At 42.0% G+C, this 14,127-nt stretch overlaps 1 protein-coding gene across 22 annotated transcripts in view; it reads right to left on the bottom strand.

Moving 5' to 3' along the window:
* Window positions 1-14,127, bottom strand: part of macf1a (microtubule actin crosslinking factor 1a) — a 196,470-nt gene that overhangs the window by 3,355 nt on the left and 178,988 nt on the right. For 12 of the 22 annotated variants that reach the window (XM_053675246.1, XM_053675247.1, XM_053675248.1 and 9 more), the window contains 24 exons: window positions 13,873-14,046; window positions 13,611-13,766; window positions 12,979-13,176; window positions 12,656-12,784; window positions 11,907-12,089; window positions 11,639-11,794; window positions 10,936-11,142; window positions 10,733-10,852; window positions 10,338-10,507; window positions 10,070-10,229; window positions 9,631-9,825; window positions 9,232-9,504; window positions 8,533-8,721; window positions 8,158-8,269; window positions 7,854-8,002; window positions 7,086-7,248; window positions 6,472-6,626; window positions 6,308-6,382; window positions 5,501-5,518; window positions 4,217-4,334; window positions 2,818-2,880; window positions 2,329-2,361; window positions 981-1,192; window positions 135-248 (listed from right to left, as the gene is read on the bottom strand). In XM_053675246.1, coding sequence (XP_053531221.1) covers window positions 135-248; window positions 981-1,192; window positions 2,329-2,361; window positions 2,818-2,880; window positions 4,217-4,334; window positions 5,501-5,518; window positions 6,308-6,382; window positions 6,472-6,626; window positions 7,086-7,248; window positions 7,854-8,002; window positions 8,158-8,269; window positions 8,533-8,721; window positions 9,232-9,504; window positions 9,631-9,825; window positions 10,070-10,229; window positions 10,338-10,507; window positions 10,733-10,852; window positions 10,936-11,142; window positions 11,639-11,794; window positions 11,907-12,089; window positions 12,656-12,784; window positions 12,979-13,176; window positions 13,611-13,766; window positions 13,873-14,046 — 3,522 coding nt within the window. The remainder of the gene's footprint in view (window positions 1-134; window positions 249-980; window positions 1,193-2,328; window positions 2,362-2,817; window positions 2,881-4,216; window positions 4,335-5,500; window positions 5,519-6,307; window positions 6,383-6,471; window positions 6,627-7,085; window positions 7,249-7,853; window positions 8,003-8,157; window positions 8,270-8,532; window positions 8,722-9,231; window positions 9,505-9,630; window positions 9,826-10,069; window positions 10,230-10,337; window positions 10,508-10,732; window positions 10,853-10,935; window positions 11,143-11,638; window positions 11,795-11,906; window positions 12,090-12,655; window positions 12,785-12,978; window positions 13,177-13,610; window positions 13,767-13,872; window positions 14,047-14,127) is intronic. The other 10 variants (XM_053675256.1, XM_053675257.1, XM_053675240.1 and 7 more) reach the window with 6 other exon arrangements.

The following is a 14,127-nucleotide window of genomic DNA, read 5'->3' as shown; positions in this document are numbered from 1 at the left end:
CATTTCTATTTGCTAAATTACAAATAACAAAATGACTTGCTGTTGGTTATTGGTGTGTGTTCAGACACCTTTCCTCTTCAAGCTCTTGTCTGTTAGTGTGTTAAGGCTCTTGGGGAGGGGAGGCAGTGTGTTACCTCGTGCCCAGGGGCGTGGCCGTGCTCAGGGCAGGACTGGCACTTGGTTGGAGTTGGAGTTTTACTGTGTGCCAGCCAGGGCTTGGCATAGCCCCGCGATTGAGATTGGGAGGACTGGGAAACGAGCAGGCAGGGAGAAGAAGGATAAGGAGGAGTAGGAGAAGGAAGAAAGTGAAGAAGAAGCATTGGGAGAGAAGCGAGGAAGAAGGGAGGGGAGGGGTTGGGAAGCGAGCAAGTTCCAGAACACAGCATAGTGCAGTGTATTGGGCAGGTGGTGATGAATACAAACACAGGGTGAAATTGTGGAGGGAGAAGTTTTAAAGCAAGGGAGGGAAGGATGACAAAAAAAAAGAGACAAAAAGAGACAAAACCCCAGAGATGACCAAGTGATTTTGACATGCAGAAACAACAATAAACACAATAACCCAATGTGAACCAATGAAAATGGGAACATAAGTAACAACAATCACATGTGATAAAGGATAGGAAAGACAAGATCCTTTATAATGGAAGATAACATTAAAACAGACTACAGATATACAGCAGGGCTGTTCAATCTCATCAGCAAAGTTTTCTTTCCAAACAATCGGGAGTTACATGTGATGTATTGGAATGAAAACATACTGAAAACCCCACTGGCCTTTTGCAGATAAGACTGACGACCCTGATGTATTGGATTATCATATTTCGGTAATTATTTTCAGTATTGAGAATGAATGTATATGAGCAGGAATGACAACAAGAGACACAAAACACTGAATAGTCAACCTAAGTACTAGTGATCTAGTAGAAGACGACGGTGGTCTGAGGACCATGTGACACTGTGTGTACAGATGTGAAGCTTACCCTTGAAGAGGCAGTGGGCGTAGCAGGGGCAGAAGGCACCGAGGCACAGCTCTGCGCACTCTGAGAGGCTGAGGAGGAGGAGCGTGTTGGTGAAGCCGTGCGCGATGAAGGCTTGGAGCGTCGGCCACGGGAGCGGAAGGCTGCCATACCCTGCGAGGCTCCTTCGGGAAGAATGAATTTCTCCCGCAGCTCCAGGTTGGTACGTCCACGTGCTTCATTGAGACAGAGGGACAGTAAGGGACCCCCAAAAAAAGAAAAAGACAAACAAACAAAAAAAACAAAACAAAATGTGTTAACGAGTTGGAATCGAACATGAACATTAGGCAGTGAGCAGCTCTGGGTCAACGGGCGCGTCAGTAAATCCACATTAATAGTAAGTGACAGACATAGTGCAGGAGTTTAATAAGGGACATGAGCAGTAGGGCAAGCATCCTCACTCTGAGGGTTGCGCTCAGTCAGTGCCAGACACAGACGCCACTCCAAAAGCATAGCCTTTAATCTCAGAGAATCCACCACTGTACACTTTGGAGAGCTCAGTGTTAGTAGTGGGCTTTGACAGAAAACCAAGAGGCGTGGCTGGTTACGGTTCAGGCACACAAAAACACTAGATACCGACACAAGCCTCCGGTCCAGAGAGCATTCTACAAAAAACAGATACCAAACGTTGCAGGCCTAGCACACAACACACAGCCCAGAGCAGCCAACCACAGACAGAGGCAGGCAGAAAGACTGGAGAGAAGAGAGAGGGAGAGAAAATGAGAGGAAAAGGGCAGAAGGGGAGAGGGCTGTGCGCAATAGCAGCGGTGAAACTATAGACGTGGTCACTAGCGGTCTTAAAGACTGCAACACAACCCCATTTTCCATGGTCTCAAGCAACAGCAGGGCAGCTGTTAATTGGCGGCACACCATATAATTTCTTCTCCATAAGCCAGGTATAGTCTGTAATTCGTTCCCCATGAGCAAACCCTTTTAAGAGCTGCTTGGAGCAATATTAGAAACCCAGTCTTGCCACACCCAGTTCTTGCTTTTTTGATTTTGCAATGCAATGCAATGCAATCAGGGACACGCACAAAAGAAAAAGAAAAAAAGAAAAAAGCGCAAAGACCAGGCCCGGCCAAATGAGAATGAGAAGCGTGACGCCAGCTGGGACAAGACTGAGACGTCCCCATACACATACCCTCACACCAAAGCACCAACACTCACACACATACAAAGACGGAGCAGTGAGGAGATGGATCTGACGTTGGTCAATGGATTAAGAGTTTGAGTATTGACAGGATGGAGAGATGATGTCAGACAGAAAGAGTGAGAGACAGCCGGAGAGGAAGAGAGAGGAGGAGTGTGGTACCTCTGCAGCAGAAATAGCCAGGAGTGACTGCCACTGAGAGACATAAGAGACAACATGAAGTAAACCCGAACACACATTTAATCCCACTCACACAACTTGGAAGATAGTTTTCATATGCTCTTTCTCTTGCATACAGAGACATACTATAGATATATATAGCCATAAAGTCCATGTGCTCAGTTTACACCATCATCATGTCATTTAAATGAGGTCTCTGGAACATGTGGTCCAGCCCTTGATGCTGTAAAACGCATAGCCACAATACGAGCACACAGCCGGGAGAGGACAATTAATTTTAGTGCTACAGTCAGCCAAGCACAGCACAGCACAGCACAGCACAGCACAGCACAGCACAGCACAGCACACAGGAACTGAAGATGATCTGAGTAAAAACAAGAGGGAGACAAAAAACCGAGAGAGAGAGAGAGAGAGAGAGAGAGAGAGAGAGAGAGAGAGAGAGAGAGAGAGAGAGAGAGAGAGAGAGCCAACCTATACGGGATGATATGGAGCAGCTGGAGTCGGAGCGAAGGATTTTAAGTCCTGGATATTGCACTGGGGAGAGAGAGAGATAGAGAGAGAGAGGGAGAGGGCGGGTAAGGGGAAAAGGGAAGGAGAGACCCAAGGAACATGCATCATGCACTATGATTCAAATAGAGAGAGACTGTGAGAAAAAGTGAGTGAGAGAGAGACAGAAAGAGAGAGAGAGAGAGAGAGAGAGAGAGAGAGAGAGAGAGAGAGAGAGAGAGAGAGAGAGAGAGAGAGATAGAGAGAAAATGGAGCCAAATATACAATCATGCATGTAATAATAAAGACTAAACACATGGCAGATGATCAGAGGTCTGAAAGTTTCAAAAGAAATAGATATATTTCAGAGACTTCCATAGCAGAAAAAAGGAAAAAGGACTGATGGGTGATGGATGGACTGATGACATAACTGACGCATCTCACAGTGCCTTGGTAAAATTTTAATTTCTCTATTTTGTAGTGCTACAACCGGGAACTGAAATGGACTTAATTGGAATTATATGTAATGAAGCTACACAAAATACTATTGGATTGGTGTGAAAAATCAATCTAAATTTGCAAAATTATATAAATAAAAAAAACAAAACAAAAAAACCCCCAACAACAAAAAATCCCATATTGAAGTAAAAATATGTACCATCATGCTATAGGGGTGCTTTTCATCAGAAGGGACTGGGAAACTGGTCAGGGCTGAAGTGCAAGATGGGTGGAGCCAAATGCAGGGCAATCCTAGAGAAAAACCTGTTCCAGTCTGCATGACACTTCACCTTCCAACAAGACGATGATTCTATGCGTACTACGGAGGTTCAAAAAGAAAGGCCTGAAATGTGCTAGAAAAACCTATAGCAAAAGTAGAAAATCGCTGTTCACCAATGACCTCCATCCAATCTTACAAAGCTTGATCAATTTTGCCAGGAAGAATGGGCAGAAATTTCAGGCTCCAGGTGTTTAAATGCTAATAGGGACGTATCCTAGAAGACTTGCAGCTGTTATCATGGACTAAGACAGTTCTACCAAGTGTCCCATGAGGGCGGATCCTTACGCAAACCTAACCTTTTTGTTACAGTGTAAAAATATTTTGTACCTTCAAATGGGGGGGGGGGGGGGGTCCTAATCCTGTCCATTTCAATTTCAGGTTGTAACACAGGGGGGTGAATACTTATTCAAGGCACTGTACGTCATACAAAGAGAACATGATAGCAAGTATGTGTGTGTCATTGTGTCTGTCAGGGTTTCAGACGCAATTTCAGTGTCTGGAACATGTCTTACCCAACCAAATACATCAGCTTCCTTATACACAGATGCTCCTGATGTTTGTGTAAGCGGGTGTGTACGAGTGTGAGCTTGTGTCACTAAGCCTTACCTCTGCAAGGGTCGTTCTTGACCAAGAACTCGTCCAGCGCCATCCAGCCCCCTCCCACACGAACCATGACTGTGCTGCGCAGGATGCGCACCAGACGCAGTTGCTGAGAGTCCCCAAACTGAGGGAGAGAGAGGCAAAGTGCAGAAAGGAGCAAAAGGAAAAAAACGCAGTAAAAAGAGAGGTAAAGGAATAGTATTAGAATCATTTGATGAGTTGAGATTCTTAAAAAAAAAAAAAAAAAAAAAAAAAAAAAAAAAAAAATTCCTTTCAAAAAAATAAATAAATTATAAATTACATTATCATGCAAAAAACATGCATTTTAGCTTCTACATGATTCAGGATCAAGCTCAGCCCAATGTCCCACATCGCTCCAAAAGTGCTAAAACTTTTACCATAGTATTTTAAAAGCTAGTGTTAAAATAAAATGTAGATTTATTACATTAATATTTCTATTGATTTGTTTTGAATTGTTTATTTAGATTCACAGATGCTTCTCTATTTGCTCTTTAAATGATCTGATTGTCCTTTTTTTTTAAGTAATAAATTCAATGCAAATTGGGTGGTGAAATTAGCAAAGCTAACTAGCTGATTTGAAAATGGACAGAGTCAGACCTGTGCATTCTGCTTTGAAAGCAATTGTGTGGGGACAAGCTGTCATACCAAGAAAATAAATTAGGAGAAACACGCCATTTTACTTTTCTTGCCTAACAAAGAATCCCCCACCAAGTAAATTACAATTTCACTTTCTGCTTTAAAAGTTTTACAGTGATCACACTGTACTAAAATACTATAAAAATGTCTAAATAAATACTATGGTAAAAATATTTAATACTATAATAATCTATGGTACATAATATGTCACAAAATGTCAAAAACACAACCTTAGACAGATTGCTCCTCCACCAAAGAAATTAGAGGACATTTCACAACAATCAAACCACCAAATATTTTCAGAATCATTAAAATACCATGTTAACATTCACCATTACAGAAATACAACAGGGCCTGTGATATCTGCTCCGGAGTTGGAAGTGGACACATTCTTGGCATATTTGGGTAATGGCTATGTAACCATGCAAACCAGACAGGAAATGCCCAGTAACTGTGGCTCAGAGAGGTTCAAACAAATATCTGTTCTATATTCAATAGCACGTAGTGCGGGCTGGCTCTCTGTGCCGTGGTCAGCATAGACGCTGCCTGGTCATTCGAATTCAGGGTCACGATCCTTAACCAAATCTAGAACAGATTTCAGAGGCCGTATCACAAACACGCCAATCACTTTACCTGGTTCCCAAGGAAGAACTACAAAAAATCCAGCAGACATGGAGAAGGACAAGGAAACAAGGAAAAGAAAGAAGAGAGAATATGAAATAACATGTACAAACACAAATGTAGAAAACAATTTATTCACTAGCCTTAATTACTGTTTGAAGTTAAAACAAAACTAATTCAATAATGAGTCAGTATTAACGTTACTGTAACTAGGGATGGAGGAGGATAAAAATGCATTTTCCCCTAATGCTTGTAAAAGGATTAGAGTGCTTGTGAATAGCAGAATTGGAAGAGCAGGTGAGAGATGACAAAGGGATGAAGGCAACAGATTGACACAAACAGAGACACACAGCTCGGTTATTTGAGTGTGATGGACCCGAGGCATGTGAAGTCCAATGGGTGAGTCTTGCTGTAAGCATCATTACCCAGTGGATAATGATGTAGAGAGAAAACATGAAAACAATGCAGCTCCTTCATTCACTGGAAATATGGGATGGACATTAGTTTGGTGGTGAGCAGCACACACTGTATACACTGTTGTGTAGTGATGCAGTGGTAGTACAGCGAGCTAGTTCAGTCATGTAGCAATACATACACACATACAGCAATGCACCTTTAACCCAAAATGGCATGAGATAATACGTTAAGGTGTAAGGTTGTGATGGTTAGGACCATAAAGGTGCGAGAGCGCGGCTGTTTAGTAAACAACTTTGTTAATATACTTTAGTACAACTGTAATGAGCTGAAGTCTATTTCTAGTCATCAAAAAAACAACAACGAAAAAAACCCCACCATTAGTTTTACTAACTCATAACTCACCCTGTACTTGTTCTCCCCAATCTGCTCAACCTGGAACCTCTTAGCACACTTGCACTGGGCCACTTGTCGGGTGACCTACATGGAGAAAACATAAGAAATATTACCTTGTAAACAGTTACAAGGGGAAGATGGGAATACTAAAGGATTTGATCAGTTGATATTACCTCATCTTCAATCTTGTCTGCATCTGTAGTGGGTCTATAAGCATCCTTATTAGGGTGCAGAGCTGCCACAAACTCGTAGTAATCAATGTAACCGTCACCATCGCGGTCAAAGATATCAGCCACTGCGGTCATCTCTAGTTTGCTGGTGGGGAATTCTGTAAAAATAAATAAATAAAAAACCCGAAGTACATAGCATTACATTAATGCACTAAAACACAAATTTACTGTTTTTCAAAGGCTATTTCAGTCAACATGTGTAAATCCTATGGAAAACATATGGTCTGAATTGAAAAGTCACATGCACACACTTAAAAATTTGAAATGTTGAGCATGGAGGAGCACTGAAGTTCTCCTACAAGTGTCTCCACCCTTCTTAGACATTACAGTAAAAGCTTCAGTGTTGATATTCAGTCAAATATTAGTTGTGGGTTGCTGATCATTATTTTTTTTTTTTTTACCATTGTTCCCCCTAAACATTTACTACTTTTCATACAAGATAAAACTGTTAAAATAAAACTATACTGGGACCCTTACTATTTATTTCTTGTTATATATGTATACATTTTCAATATCCACATTTTCATGGATTTCACTAATTACTGCACACTACATACTTGAAGCCAGGATGCCATCGATAAATTCCTGCCGAGTGATTTTGCCATCTTGGTCTTTATCGATGCGTCTGAAAAAGTCCATGACACGAGACTTCTTATGATTCATCCAGCGCATGTACTTCTTCCTCCACACATCAAAGTCGAAGTTGGCAAATTCTTTCAGCTGCAACATGAGGATGTGAGAGACACAAAGAAAAACAAGTCAACTGAGGTAAATATATTACATATTAGTATGCACATGACAATAATTAATCAAATCAGCTGTAGCTCAGACATTGGACTACTGATCAGAAGGACGCGAGTTTAAATCCCAGCACTACCAAGCTTCCACCCTTAACCAACTGCTCAGTAGCTTAAAAAAGATAAATGGAAGTCGCTCTGCATAAGGGCATTTGGCAAATGCCCTAAACGTTAAAAAAACAAAACAAAAAAAAAACAAAACAAAAAAAATAAAACTATGTACCAAAAACTATTTTTTTACTTTAGCTTTTAAGAAACCAAAAACTAATTCTGTATCCTTATTTGATTATTTAATTAAAATAATATTTTTAAAAAATGAATTATACGATTTATTATTAATGGGTCTACGTTGCTTTATTTGGTCGTCATGAAATCCTGATGATGCCTTCATCACTTCTACAAGATTAAACGGCTCCACTAATTAAACTATACCGAGTTACATTGCGCATCCTCTATGTGCAACAGATATCATTAGAGTAAAAAAAGAAAAGAAAAAAAAAGAAAAGAAAAAAAAATTCATGTCGTTACCTCTTCTAGCCTATCGAGGGCATCATGGAGCTTGCGCTGGCGGTCCAGGGCCAGTAGCCAAACCTGTTGCCATCGTGAGCAGAGCTGGTTAAGACGAGGGTTTCCTCCGGTTACCTGCATGGCAGGCTGCTGCTGCTGTTGCTGCTTACCTGAGAGGAAGAAAAGCAAACATATCCAGTAACAATCTGTATTCACACTCACCACACCTACATTACACAAATATTCAACAACACACTGCAAGTACATTGTGCTCCGTTTATGATGTGAACCTAAGCCGTACAGAAGCATAAGAAAGGCTACTTACGGGCACCCCGTCTCTCAGCAAGACTGCTAGAAGTTTCTGATGGTTTTCTCTTGTAGGTTTTTGTTACTTTATCTACATCAGGCTGTTTACGAGTCATCTCCTCCATAAAAACCTGACGGAGGTGTACAGTTATAATTTAAAAGGTTTAATCATGGTAATCTCAACACATATACATATATATATATATATATACACATACACACATATATACATACACACACACACACACACACACACACACACACACATATATATACACATACATACACATTACACACACACACACCAGATTCAATTTTAGACTATGATCATCTTTATATGGTTGTATATAAAAAAAAACCCTGACACATCATGGTCCAGTGTAGCCCCACCCACCTGGTGCTCTGTGATCAGTGTTTTAAGTTGAGTGATGTCCTGGGGGAGGGGCTCAGTGTCACGTTGCACTAATGTAGTCTCCGCCCACTGTAGCCATGACAACAGGTCTTCCAACAGTGCTGCATTGTTGAGTAGCTCTACGAGCGCTGTCTCCAGCCGCTGCTCATGCTGCTTCGCCCATGTTAAAACCTGGAGCATGCATAAGAGCATCGAGTTAGGTGCGTTTCTGATAATAGCAACAGACTGGACTTTGGAGGTGGGATTTAGATTACGGAGTGATGGGGCATCACGCATTGCTTGTATTTGAAGCACTGCACTCAAGGTCCAATCAAATCCAACTTTGATCTTTTTCACTGACATTTTAAAGCACGACCCCTGAAATAAATTGCTGTGTGTGACACGACATGAAGAGGAGTCATTCAGACCTATGTGCAGCAAGATATTTAGCACAATTTGAAATATTTTCCATTACAATGGCACAAAAAATATTGTGCTGAGAGACAGCGTTACAAAATAGCACTGATATGTTGACACATTTTCCTGTTGATGCACTGTTGCAAAACCCAAATAAATTCCCCACTAATCTGCAGTGATGACATGCAGTTGCACCTCATTAAACTCGTAAAGATCAAAATGCTTTTCATCTTTTTCCCCTTTAAAATCTGACAGAACCACAGCTAATAATCCCAGCTGCACTACCTCCTCAAAGCGGGCTCTGATGATGGTGATCCAGTGTTTGATGGTGGTGATACAGTCGGGATGGCACACTGACAGAATGGCCTCCCCCATGCCAGCTGCTTTGTTCACATCCACTCTCTTCTCTTCCACGGTCTGCATGAAGTCACGATGCGTGTGTAACAAGGCCTGTAAGGTCTCCACCTCCTCTGGCAGGATGCCTCGGAATCGCAGGGTTTGCTCTGCCTCCGAAAGCCACTCCAATAACATCTGCACTGCTGTGCGGAACTCCTCAGCCTGTGAGGGGACACGAGAGTGGGGAGGAAGTAAAAGGAAATGATGCACAAATGTGTTCCAGTCATAGTTTCATATAGTTAACTATTATAGTAAGTGCATTACTTATAGTCTGAGCTGTTCTTTCACCTGTTTGAGAGCCTGTTGGAGACGGGTCTGTTTGGAGACAGACAGCGCGCAGACCGTCTCCCAGCGATTGCTGAGCTCCTGCAGCTGAACTTTGACCCAGGCGGTGTCATCCCGGCCTGTCTCCATGAGCTCCCGAGCAGAACGTTTCAGTGCCTGAATGCTACTGGTCCTTTTCCCCAGCTCTTTTTGGAAGGCCTAAGGCAACACCAACAGTGTTTTACACAATAATAATCAGACAATAGTCTGTTTTAGAACGTTACCAGGTTATTCAACAGTACACTATGAGATCTTAAATCGGATTATACAGATTAAATCAGATCAGATTTCAACAGAGCAAATAAAGATAGATGCCTGAATTTCAGCCTAACTATAAGCTCCATGATACCTCCCTAACTTATATTTCACTTAATAGTGACTTTTATCTGCATGTCATGTGTACCTTATGGGAATCCATGAGATTAGAGACGAGGTCCAGGTCTCCATGGACAGGCTGGTCTTCAGCTAACTGTGGCTCTATGCGGTACAACCAGTCCACAAGAGCCTGCAGAGCCTCAGCAAACTGACCCGAGAACAGCAGGGCCTCCTCCAACTTGTGCTGCCTGAGAATGAGAGGGACAGTACAAACATGTTTGAACCTTTTATCTTCTCTTTATTTTATATCCACTTCCACTGAGTAAAATGACTCTGTAGTATTGTGGGCTTTTTACCTTTCAACACTCTTCCCACACACAGTGTCCCACTTGTCTCGGACCTCCCCAAGGAGGTTGTCCAGTTTCTGGGTGTCAGCTGGCAGTGTAGCTTTGTCTCTCATGGCCTTCCCAGAGCGCACTGTGGTGTCATATACTGGCTGCTTAGAACCAAGAGCCTTCTGAAACTCCTACAGTGAGTGAATTACAGCAAAGAGGACTTATCATACTGATGTGTGTCTGAACAAAAAATAAAAATAAACAGAACAATCTAGGTATCTAAATATAACTAGTTAAACAAAAATCTAAAAATATGAAGCACTGAAAGGTTTTTTTGGCCCAGCAGGTGGCACCGGTGAGCAAGATTAATATGTAGTTTTATTCACAGACATTGAATCAGTTCTTTAAATGTATACCTTATGTTTAGTGAGCTGCACTTTGATTTTATCAGGCTCATTGGAGATCTCCAACTCAGAGTCCAGTCTTTTCTCCGCCTCCTCCAGCCAGTCTGTCAGCTTCCTCCAGGCCTCATGGAACTAATCATCAAACACACATCATCAATAAAATGTTCACCTAAGCGTGAACTTAGGACTAGAACTTAAATGGAGGATAGGGTTACCTGTTTGGCTCTCTTGCGGGCCTCGTCCAGATGCCGTCCCCTGTCCAGAGACCTCTGCACTAGCTTGTCCCAGCGAGCTTGCACGCTCAACAGCAGGTTCTTGATGAGCACCACGTCCTGTTTGAGGCTGGCAAAGCGCAGCTGAGAACCAGCCTTCTCCAGAGCCAGTACCTGCTCCCTGTGTGTGTTCACCTCATTCACGAACACCTGGAGGAGCACACAGCACCAAGCAAAAAAATAACTAAACATCAGATTTGTGTGGAGGGCTGGGCAAACCCTTTACATGGTGAAATTCTGACATTTTCTACTGTAAATATTTAGTAGTCTCCATCATTAACACATCCTCATGCTAGTTCACTGGGTCACCAAGAGTGACCCAGAGTCTAATAACGCTTGGTCCATTTCTTACCCCACATGATCTTTACAGGAAGATAGCCAAGGCAAGATTGGAACATAAATCAAAACCACGTTGTTAAATTTTGCTAGAATATATTGATGTTTTCTTAAAGCTGAGGTGTTTTGAGGTATATTATGTAAATGTCTTTTTTTTTTTTTTTTTTTTGGCTTTGCCAGAATTCAGCCTCAGCAACATCCAACAGGTTTTCGCAGACCACCACAGATATATTCTAGTAACTGAGGATTTCAGGAGAGATGCAGCACTATTACACAACTAAACCGATCGATTGTAATAACCAAACTTCACCTTGTGCTCATCTATCTGGAAGAGGACAGTGTCAAGGATGAGGCTAGGTGGCTGGGCCATGTTCAGAGTCTGCTCTGCTTGCGTCAGCCAGTTGATGGTGTCCTGCAGTGATGACTGGAACCCTGTTGCCAGTGATACAGCCTCCTCCAGCTTAGCCTAATAACAAACCATAGAAGAAGCACTGAGAACCAGATGGCTACACAATGGCTAATTAAATATTGATTCAAATGACACTGGGCTATAGTAGTTACAAGGCAAGTTATCATACCCTCCTGTCATCCATCTTGGCATTCAAACTGGCCCACTTGTTTTGAAGCAGAGCCAGGTTCTGTTGGGTTTGAGTGGTTCCAGGGCTGCCCTCCTCACCCCCTCTGGCCAACAGCATGGACTCTCCCTGATCTAGCAGTTGGTGGTACTGCTCACCACGCTGCGTCAACTGAGCCTGCAGCTCCTGCAACACAGAGTGCATTTACATGCAAAAAATAGTCTATAAACAGCAAAAAAAAAAAAAAGAAAAAAAAAAACAACCCAAAAAAACAATACAATTTTAGCAGAATTTAGATAAACCTGATTAGTGCACTACAATTCAAGGGTTTGAATTAGCTGTTACCAGATTTCAAGAAATATGATAACAGCTTTAAGGTGTAGAATGAATATTGCCGTATGTGGTTTACACAACCCCTTTAATAATATGCCAGAATCAGACCATGGTATCTGATTAAATGGTAGCATCACATCGAACACACACATCACACTGAACACAGATTACTAGCGTGCATGTAAACACAGTTTCAGATCTATTTGTATGTTGCTGTGTACCTTAATGCCAATAAAATATGTGCGTAAATGGCTGTACCGTTACAATACCAAATATAGAATAATTGTGAACAAAATTTGGTGTTCACCGTTTTCCTTTTATGGACTACTGTACTGCATAACTGCCTTAATCTCACAGTATATAAAGCATATTGAAATGAGCATGGAGTTCTCTATACAGGTCTGTAGTGAAGTGTTTACCATGTGCTGCTGCAGCTGCTCCCTGGCCGTCTCTGGAAGGCCACCTGTGGGTTTGGCTGCTGATAGCTGACTCTCTGTGCGCCTCAGCCACTGCAGGAACTCCTCCAGCTCACCATGGAAACCCTCCGCCTGAAAAGAGCACAGTCGACTGACTAACAACGCTCACTAGCATTAATATTAAAGAGACTATCTGTCCTCGCTGCTAAGTACCCTTTCAGAGTCCAAAGTACACTTAATCCTTTGCAATTCTCACCACAAATACTACACAGTTTGCTCAAGGACAGGCAGTAATGTTTTCTGTAATGTGTGTTGCAGTAGAGCACCTGCTGCAGCGCAGTCTCTAGTAGTTTCTGTCTCTCGTCTGTCTTCAGGAGTAAGCTGTCCCAGCCACGGTTCAGCTCGTCCAGCTGGTCTCTCAGGTGGCTAGCCTCGTCTCCAGGACTGGACTCCAGCAGCTCTGAGCCTGCACTGTTCACCGTCTCCACTGTGGCTCGATGGGACAGGACGTCATTCCGCAACACCTGGGAAGTTAGCGCAGACGAAAATGAATGCACACTATATAAGAAAGACAACACATAGGAAATATATACATAGAAAGACAACACATAGGAAATATATATATATAGAAAGACAACACACAGAAAATATATTTTCTCAAATTAATTCATAATTTTTAAAACCTATATTTAACAAAGATATTTTTTTGGATAAACCTATGTTTTGTTTTCAATTGTTTGATATCCATGAGAGCAGGGTATTTTTGTGAATGTTTTGAACAAAAGATCAAAAGGTTAAACAAGAGACAATTTTCAACAGACTTCTTTGCTCATATTTACCAAGGGTGCCAATACTAGTGGATGGAACTGTATATATATAAGCAGATAGTATTAAAATAAAAGCATATAGTATATAGTGAATAGTATAGTGAGTGAATCCAGCTGAAATATGTGCTTACATGGTGTTTGGCCAGCTCAATTTCGATGGCTTTGGGGTCAGAGCTGACAGGTCTCTGGGTGTCCAGAGTGGCACGTGTGTGGCTTAGCCAGGACTGCAGCTCAGAGAGAGCATGCTGAAACTGACCCAGGGCTAGAAGAGCTCCTTCAAGTTTGTGCTAAGTGAGCAAAATAAAGAAGGCATATAGAAAACAAAATTGGTATCAGTAATCATCAATATCCATTATGGTACACAAATAAGAGAACTGGTTGAGGTATGCTAACCTGTCTGAGAGTGATCTTGTCTCCCAGATTGTCCCACAGGTGCCTGAGCTCAGTGAGAGGTTCCTGGATCATGTCTCTGTCTGCTTGGTCAGAAACCTTTTTGAGCAGTAGCTCCCCCTGGTGGCACAGTTTCTCCATGTCTATCTGCTGCTGGTACACTTCAACCTTGAATTGCTGGTGGAAGAGAAAAAACGAGTTCAGATTTGGTATAATCTGCAGATTCACTGAAGTAAAAAAAAGAAAGAAGCTAATCTG

The sequence above is a fragment of the Ictalurus punctatus genome, chromosome 24 (assembly GCF_001660625.3).
Source record: "Ictalurus punctatus breed USDA103 chromosome 24, Coco_2.0, whole genome shotgun sequence".
Taxonomy (NCBI): Eukaryota; Metazoa; Chordata; class Actinopteri; order Siluriformes; family Ictaluridae; genus Ictalurus; species Ictalurus punctatus.
Note: the sequence above shows the minus strand (reverse complement) of the source record. Positions and strands in the feature narration are given on the sequence as shown.